This window comes from Rhinolophus sinicus, chromosome 7 (genome assembly GCF_057876585.1).
Source record: "Rhinolophus sinicus isolate RSI-liver-muscle chromosome 7, RSI-T2T, whole genome shotgun sequence".
Taxonomy (NCBI): Eukaryota; Metazoa; Chordata; class Mammalia; order Chiroptera; family Rhinolophidae; genus Rhinolophus; species Rhinolophus sinicus.
Genome location: NC_142507.1, coordinates 21,270,012 through 21,278,649, shown reverse-complemented (window position 1 = coordinate 21,278,649; position 8,638 = coordinate 21,270,012). Strand labels below are relative to the sequence as shown.

General features: G+C 34.7%; 1 protein-coding gene across 7 annotated transcripts in view; it reads right to left on the bottom strand.

Moving 5' to 3' along the window:
* Positions 1–704: 704 nt before the first annotated feature.
* PLAG1 (PLAG1 zinc finger) overlaps positions 705–8,638 on the bottom strand; it is a 44,588-nt gene continuing 36,654 nt past the window's right edge. For 4 of the 7 annotated variants that reach the window (XM_019711084.3, XM_019711085.3, XM_088799426.1 and 1 more), the window contains 2 exons: positions 7,647–8,005; positions 705–7,126 (listed from right to left, as the gene is read on the bottom strand). In XM_019711084.3, the coding sequence (XP_019566643.1) occupies positions 5,869–7,126; positions 7,647–7,888 (1,500 nt within the window). In that variant the 5' untranslated portion in view covers positions 7,889–8,005 and the 3' untranslated portion in view covers positions 705–5,868. The remainder of the gene's footprint in view (positions 7,127–7,646; positions 8,006–8,638) is intronic. The other 3 variants (XM_019711086.3, XM_019711087.3, XM_088799428.1) reach the window with 2 other exon arrangements.

Here is an 8,638-nt window from a genome sequence, read left to right as displayed (position 1 = left end):
GTGCTATGAGATACATTAAAAATTATTTATAGAATCGGTTCCTGAGCAGATTATTAATTGAATTTCCAGAATTACCTCTTTTTTGAAACTGCATTAGTGACTGTTTAACTGATGAGTTTTAGATGAAATAATACGTGTTTGTTGTTTTGGTCCCAATGCACTGTCAAGGGAGGATTTTCAGCAAATGTTAGACTAACAGCCCAGGGGAACTTCTAAAAGGATAATTTATAGTACTGACAGACAATAAGTGTTAAAGGAATGCTTAATGCCTATTTTATATCACATGAACAAGAAACATTACCAATTGATACTGATAGTCTTTTTAGAATTCCTTTTTGAATTCTCACCTGCATTAAAGTTTTGATGCATCACGTTTTGACTTTTTTATTTACAATTTCTATCCTTCCTTTAAAGGTACAAAAGTTTTTAGAAAAACAAAAACGAAACCCTAGAACTTACATTTCATTTCAATAACAAACTACTGTCTTAGACCCAACTATTAAAATCTTGTATTTATCAGATGAGAAAATATCTAAAATTCAAAGTGAAGAAAAAAATGTTGTACCAAATAGAAATTTATCATCTGTTAAAATGTCAGGAAGATCTACATTATCTAAAGCCATTCTATAATTTTATTCATATATTTTGTGGAGTTCACATATCTTTTTCTTACAGAAAACATAACACTGTAGGCCACAAGAAGCTGCAGTACTATTGTTTAATTAGCAGCAAATTAATATTTTATATCTGGGTAACTGGACAATAAATAGCCTGCTTCTTTGGATGTGGATGTTTAAAATGTAGTATCACTGCAGCTTCATAATGTGACTGCTATTTTACAGAGCTTATACACACACGAAAAATACGATCTTTGTCTATATTTTATACAAATACAACAGTAGTTTGTGAATACATTTTAAGTACATGATATACATGATAAGCCACTTGATTTCCCAATATCACAGAATAGCAATTTTTAAATGCAATAAAAATATACAAAATTCAGCCTGGAATGCAGATTTTTTTGTTTTCTATTTTTACTCAAAACTTTATCATAAGAACATTTTTTTTTTTTTAAGAGTACTAGTCCAAACACTTTTTCATCAGCTAAAAATACAATTTCAGCAGTCCAGCTTACGTTCAGGCACGATGCAATCCATTTCCTAATGGATTCCCAGTTTTTGTTAAATTCAAAGGGCCGTTAGTGACATACAGCATGTTCTTCACTCCACACCATATTATAAAGCCCACTTTTCTTTTTGAGTTACAGTCACATTGTGGATGAAAGCTGGGTTTGTTCTGGTAACATTTGCACGTCCAAGATTTTCTTTTGCAAGTGCACATGAATACATTGTGGTGGGTGGTGTAAGTCTGTTAATGACAAATTAAGTCACAGTATAAAAATATATTGTACACCTTTACACCTAATGAAGTCCTTTTTTCCTATGGATAAAAAAATACGACTGAACGAGACAGAGAAGTTTGTAGCACCATGAAGAGTTGTATCCCAAGTTACATTAGCAGCATGATCCAACATAATATTGAAGGAGTGTTTCTGAGAAGATAGACATTCATTCTGGTTCATCTGTACCACTGAAGCTTATACAGTGAAGTGTTTTATACATTAGCAATAGCTCTGTCATTTCTAGAGCTAGATAACTGATCAAAAGACACTGCCTTCCATCCTCAGAGGGCTGACAACGCTGTAGGAGAGGGTAAGGGTGATCTAAGCGTGCCTTCATGTTGTTAGTATCTTGTTTTATATGATCAAAAAGGAGCTCTGTATGGGTTTTTAGCACAAAACTACACATCTATGTGGATCTATGTAATCACAACAAACTATTTGTGCTATTGACAAGGCTGCTGACAGACTGAGAAAAATAAGATGAAATCAACTTAGGCACTCATTTGTCAGAGATAAGTCTGCCATTGCTAATGAAGAATACTCAGCATTTAAAAGATCTCCTCCAATGCCACATGGATCTCAGTAGGCTAGAAGCAACTTGGGTGAACTGGTATTCTTACATTTACATACTGGGAAGACAGTGTGTTTTGAGACACGTAAACCTTGTAAAAAAATAAACCATTGTAAAACCTTATGAAAAGACACACACTGATTCTGTGCAAGATAGCAAATTGGTAAGAAAACACTGTAAAAATGTACCTGTTTAAAATACCATCTACCATTTTTGAACACAAAGCATTATATATCAAAGGCCTACATATATATCATCTAATGGCACTTGAAACAAATTATAAGTCTTAAAATAAAAGGCATAACCTATAAGCAAGTTTCTGTAAAGGTTTAGATTCGTTTTGAAAGTGCTATATCTTGTAATATGTGTAGTATAGAGGTTGACCAAGCTCTATTTTTTTAAAAAAAATATTGGCCTATATATGTGTATTGCTTACTAGATGAATGATCCTGAAAATATGTACTCTTTAACATTCATTATTAGCTTAATAAAGCAATCAGCTCTGGCTCATGTTTCAGTCAGTATATGGTTTTTAAAAACCGCTACTGTCCAAATTAACACAATATATCACTATATTCCACAAATGACTAAGGATAATAAAGCACAAGCAACAAATAGGCAAAAATACATAGTTTGGAAGAAACACTAAATGAAATTTAAAAGTTGCACAAAGAGTGGTACATGATCAGCCAGGACAACTGAAGTTTTGAAAAACTGAACTTGGTAGTAGGATTTTAAAATGCAAATTTTAACACTGACCAGTAACTATAAAGATGGTATTTGCATATATCAACGGATAATATTGCTTACTGTGCCAAGATCCTTCCACAGTCACGCTTCCATGTCTGATGATTAATCTACACAACATGTGGAAGTTCAAACTGAATGATGTTCAATATCTTGTCCAAGATCCAAATTCTAAACTGAAATATTTTTTACTTAATGATAAATGTTTTTTTTTTTAAACGAAGCAAAGGCACTACTAGAAATTTCAATGATGATTCTTGCCACCGGAGAATGGAAAACGGCATTGGCAATAATTATTTTTAATCATATCCAGTTGACATAAAAATAAAATGTCAATTTTTTTCTCGGAAAAAAAAGCCAATTCTGTGTTACATCCTTATTAGACCATTGTGCAATTAAAATAAATGATTCTGTCTCATCTTTAATAGAAATTCTCTCAAAAAGGGTTTAGTGACAACGACGGTCAATTTTAAAAACAAGTTAGCTGAATTCCCTCTTACTTGGAAGTGTTAATGTCAACTCTGTGGGGTAGCAACAGGCAAAGCGGTGCATGTATGAACATTAAGACTCCACAACTTTAACATGGGTGCCCTGAAAGGTATGTCTCTATGCATCTGAATTCCATGCAGGATGAGAATTAGGCCAAAAATATACAAACATATATGGCGCCTTTCCCCTTTTTCACAATACTTTATTGAATAAATCCTGGTATTTCCCCCTTTTTTTATTAGCAGTGAAATATAGCCTACTAATGCCAACGTCTCAGTTCATTAAATTTGACTTCTCCTTAAACAAATTTTAGATAAAATAAAGTAGTGCTTCCACACTTGTATTTGTGATTTCTATTTAAAAATAGGTTTTCTATTTATTTGTGCTCTGTCACCAAATTTTCCCATTTTTAAAAATGGTGATTAAAGCAATATTGAACACTACTCATTCAACTAATGATTTAGGTAAGCAATCTGTTTCATAGAAACTAAAGGAAGCAGTAACAAAGCAGAGCTAATAGCCTACTTTCAGAGCAAATAGTCTCCTAATCAAAAGTTTAGGAGCCGCTTGAAAATTTTTTAAATGTATTTCCTTATTAACATATATAATTTTAATGCCTTTGGAACACATTTTTTTTAATAAAATGTCATTTTTAATAAAATTTAAATACAAAGTATAAAAACTACTGCTCCTAGGATTTAAAAAAAAATAGGAGCATGATAAAATATCAGGAGCCAAAGTTCCTTAAGAGAGCAACTTTGATTCTGTGAAGTGCGATGTGTGTGTGTGTGTGTGTGTGTGTGTGTCTAATATATATAGTCAAACCCCCACTTACATTATTACAATTTACATTCCTCCACAAATTATACTACTCCCAAATATTTTAAATAATGCATTATATTCAGTAATCTGCACTCATTTTCAGAAATTTGTGGTAAACATTGTAATCTGCAGTGATAATTGGCCTTATAAACGGGAAAAGAAGCTTCCATATTGGTCTGAGTGCTCAGAAATATTTTTCTTTTTTTTTCTTTAAAGAGATATATACTCTTTTATAAACCTTCCCCCTATCCCCTCACCTGTCCCAACAGACAGGGTCCTAAAACAAGGTGTTAATAACAAGTGCTTAATACATATGTTTCTTAGGTAGATGTCCCAACTGATTAGAAAAATGTAACAATTTGAACTTTCAGAAGATTATGGTAGTTATCTAACATCAGGAAAGCCCGTAATAACTATTTTGTTTAGTGAACACAATAGTCTTGATTATTTTTCACATTAACTAAGATAATGCTTGCTGTACTTTACTTTTCTCCCCCTCTATAAATTAAACTTATTTGCAATATTCCCTGCATTTCCCAGAGATGTGTGAAAGTGGGGTTTTACTGTATATATTTTTAGCCACTTAAAACTTTGTGGTCATTCCTCAGTTTTCTAATGCATTTCAGTTTAAATTCTCCATCTAAAAATAGCAAGAAGAGATGAATTAACACTGAATAAGAAAGATACCACGGGTAGCACTGTTTTGTTTTCTGCTTTTAGCTCTTATGGAAAAGAAAACTGTACCAAATTCAGCTACAAGTGATATAAGCGATATGCTTTTACTTTATTCCTAAAGAGTCGAGTTTCCAACCCTGCCAACAGGGGGCATGACCCCTACGCAAGTCCCCAAGTTGAACTGTGTGCTTCATATCTATCTTCCTGCTTAGAATGTCTATTACACCATATAAGCTGAGACAGTCCACTCTGGGATAAATCACCTGACATCTATGTTCCGTAATGGCTCTAGATTCTGGACAAATTGTGAACAACGAAAATAAAATTACTGGCTGCACTTGACCCACCCTTTGGCCTTCAAAGGTAGAAAAGATTAAAGAGATCTATCTATATACTGACTCTGAAGACTCCGATGCCATACAGATTCATATTATTAAATGGAAAGAGAGCAAGTTAAAAAGTTTGAAACGTGGCAAAATATCCTGTGTACTAATTTAAAGCCAACTATTAAGTAACATGGAATGCCGTGTCACCTCACTAGGAGTCTCTTTTTGCAATAAATACTGGTGCTTTGTGTTTAGGTTTTGTTTTCCTTATGTGTGCACAGTGAAGACAGCAACTATTTGAGCCAGACAACAGCAAGTCTTCAAAACATACTGACCTGAAATTATGATGTATCTTAAGAAACCTTTTACCTCCTCAAACTAGATTTTTAATTCATGTGATTATGAATCCATTTGGAGGCTAATAAAAATTGAAAAACTATTGGGTTATTCATATGCATTCTACTGCAAAATTTTTTTAATGAGCCAAATGTCAAAAGGTAGAGCCATTGTTATTGACAAAAATGAAAATTCTAAGATCAAAAAGTAATTTGAATGTGGGATTTTTAAGACTTTACTAATAATAATGGCTTTACTATATGAAAAATAATCTCAAAGTATGACAATTGGCAGTGAATCAGGACAAAATACCCAGGTAAACATAACTGAACACAAATGGTTCCGAAGCTAGCTCCTATTTTATACTGGCTTAATGAAAATTGGTACTATACAAAAGCAGACACTTTATACTGTCTTAAAGTAGGCACTAAAATAAAAACGGTCATCTAAGGCAGGTCTACACGTACATTTTTGTAATACACCCACGTCTTGGAATCCTACTGAAAAGCCTGATGGAAACGTGGCAGGGTGGTGCTTGTGCTTAAACTACTTGTGAAAGCTGCCGACAGTGAGTGAAGAGACCCCAGGCCTAGGGTGTTTGCAGGATCGGGCAGATCCTGTGTCTGTGGGGGGAGCTGAGACACAGAAGAATGTGCTTCTTCTTGGGAATAGCTCATTCCAAGGCTCCCCACTGATATAGGATTATAGGGAGGACCATTTAATGGTATGAAATTGAACAACTGAGAAAAATCCAATGCTGGGGTGTTTATGGGGTCACTGATAGAAATAGAGCTTTTTGACAGGGAGAGGTCCCCTGCACCATCATCAAGGGACCCAATCTGAGGATCCAACCCTAGTTTAGATGATGATGCTTGAGAATCCTGGGATGAAGAGGGCACGCCACCTTGTAGCTCCATCAGATAGCTCTCAATTTCCCCCTTCAATGGCTGTTCTTTTTCAGGAATAGAAATTGCATATGAGGTAGAACTGAATGGGTATTTGAAAGAAAGGTGGTGAGAAGGATGAACGGCATCCATATCTATTGGGCACGTCATTCCCAAAGGTAAAGTTGTGATCATTTGGTGGGCAGACCCCGAGCTCTGCATGGACTGAAATGGAGTGTTATAGAGGTTTAACTGCAAAGTGTTTGTGAATGGCTTTGATAACAGTTCACTGGAAGGTAAGGACATCACCGGAAGGAGCTCATCTTTTATAGGCACAGAGACATTACAGGTAAATGGATCCAGAAAATCCACTGGTTCTGTTTTGACCTTCAGAAGTTCTTGATTGTGACTCTTCTTCATATGTCGAGTCAGGTGATCCTTTCGCCCAAATCTCTGTGCACAATACTGACAGAGGAAGTCCTTTCTTCCAGTGTGCACCACCATATGTCTCCGGACATCTTTCCGGGTGTAGAACCGGCGATCACAATGCTCGCACTGGTGCTTTTTTTCTTTAATCCCACCAGACGACTTGCCTGCGTGAGATTTAAGGTGCTCCAGCAGCACTCCTGTGCTTTCAAAAGTCTGCAAACAGACCTTGCAAGTGAGGTCACCACTTGTTGCAGCATGCAAGGCCAAGTGACGTTTGAACCCAAGCTTGGTATTATAGTTCTTGCCACATTCTTCACACTTAAATGTCTCTTTGTTAGGGTCATGTGTATGTAGGTGATTCTTCAGGTGATCTTTTCGGTGAAACATTTTCTCACAATAATTACACTTGTGGGTTTTCTCAGGAGAATGAGTAGCCATGTGCCTTTAAACACAGATATACTCTGTAAGTATCGTGACAAAAATGGTATGTATTCACTTTTCAAATGGAAGCTAAACTACTATGCTAAAACAGAATTTTCCTAATAATGGACACTTTTAAACTTAATATATACTACAAGGATAGTTAATATACCTAAATACTGAAGAACTTGAGCCATTTAAGTTGCCACTTTAGTTTTTACTGTCTGGTTTTTAGCTATTATTACAAAAGCAAATGAGCAAGACTGAATATACTCACGTAAACGTCCATACCTTTCCTTGTAATTTCTTTGTACAAACGGAAATTCTACTTTCATTAAGCATTTCATTTTAAAAACTCTAAAGACACTAACACATAAAAGTATGTGATTTAGTATACTAAAACTAGCCAATGTCTAATCTACTTAACATTTCTTCTCTGCAAATCAGCTAAAAAATGTGTATACAAATATATACGTTTACAATGGCTTCACATGGCCAACATTATAGAAAATATAATCTGAAAGACAAATAGAGTTTAATACCTTTGTAATTTGTACTTAGAAACAAAGGCCTTGGTGCAGTCTTGTTGTATGCACTTGTAGGGCCTCTCTCCTGTGTGAGAGTAGGAGTGAACCTTTAATTTCTCAACACTGTTAAAGGCCTTGTCACACAGTTGGCAAGGAAAGTTTTTTCTTGGTTTGGTTTCACCACGCTTACGTTTCCCTGAAGGGACTTTCTGGGTATCTCTTACTTCTGACAAATCACCAGGAATGACAGTGGCCATCGCAGCCTAAATCAGGCCTTCTTGTTGGACACTTGGGAACTGCCCAACTCCACTAAATGATTTAGCTTTAGGTGGCTTCTCAAGTTTCATGTGGTCGTAAAAGAAAGCAAAAAGGGACTGGAAAAAAAAATAAGAAACAACTAGTTTGTAACTAAATTTAATTTTTAAAAATTTTATTTGCTATGTGATGCTTTTGAATTAAAAAAGAAACCATAAAACGGATTCAGCTGGTCTAATGTAATATCTGTAGGTTTCTTTATATTTGTCAAAATACACATTAATGCATTGCTCAGAATGAACAGTTCACACATCCCTTGAAATTCTACTTGACAGATGTTGTACTTAGGGAAAGCAGTAGCAATTTCGGAAGCTCTCAGGAAGCACCAAAACATGACACTAATCTACAAGGCACGTAAATATTTTTCCAATGAGACATGGTTCTATTAGGTCCCTTCATTGGTGGTGTTTATAGTTTTTCTTTGTTTTTAGTGTCTTGTTTGTGACTTTAATGCTATCACAGAATAAACAACTGTGAACTATGAAAAAAAAACCAGAAAAAAAACATGACACTAAAAGTGGCATTATTAAGCTTCAATTTTTACAAGAGACTAGAGAACATAAATCTAAGAACATAAAAATGTCTCCGCAAATATTTTAATGTCTAAAAATAATTTTAATTTGTGCAAGTTGGCTCTAGTCACTCTGTATTATAAGAAAGTAAAACATAAATAAGCAACTGAAAACTCTTTT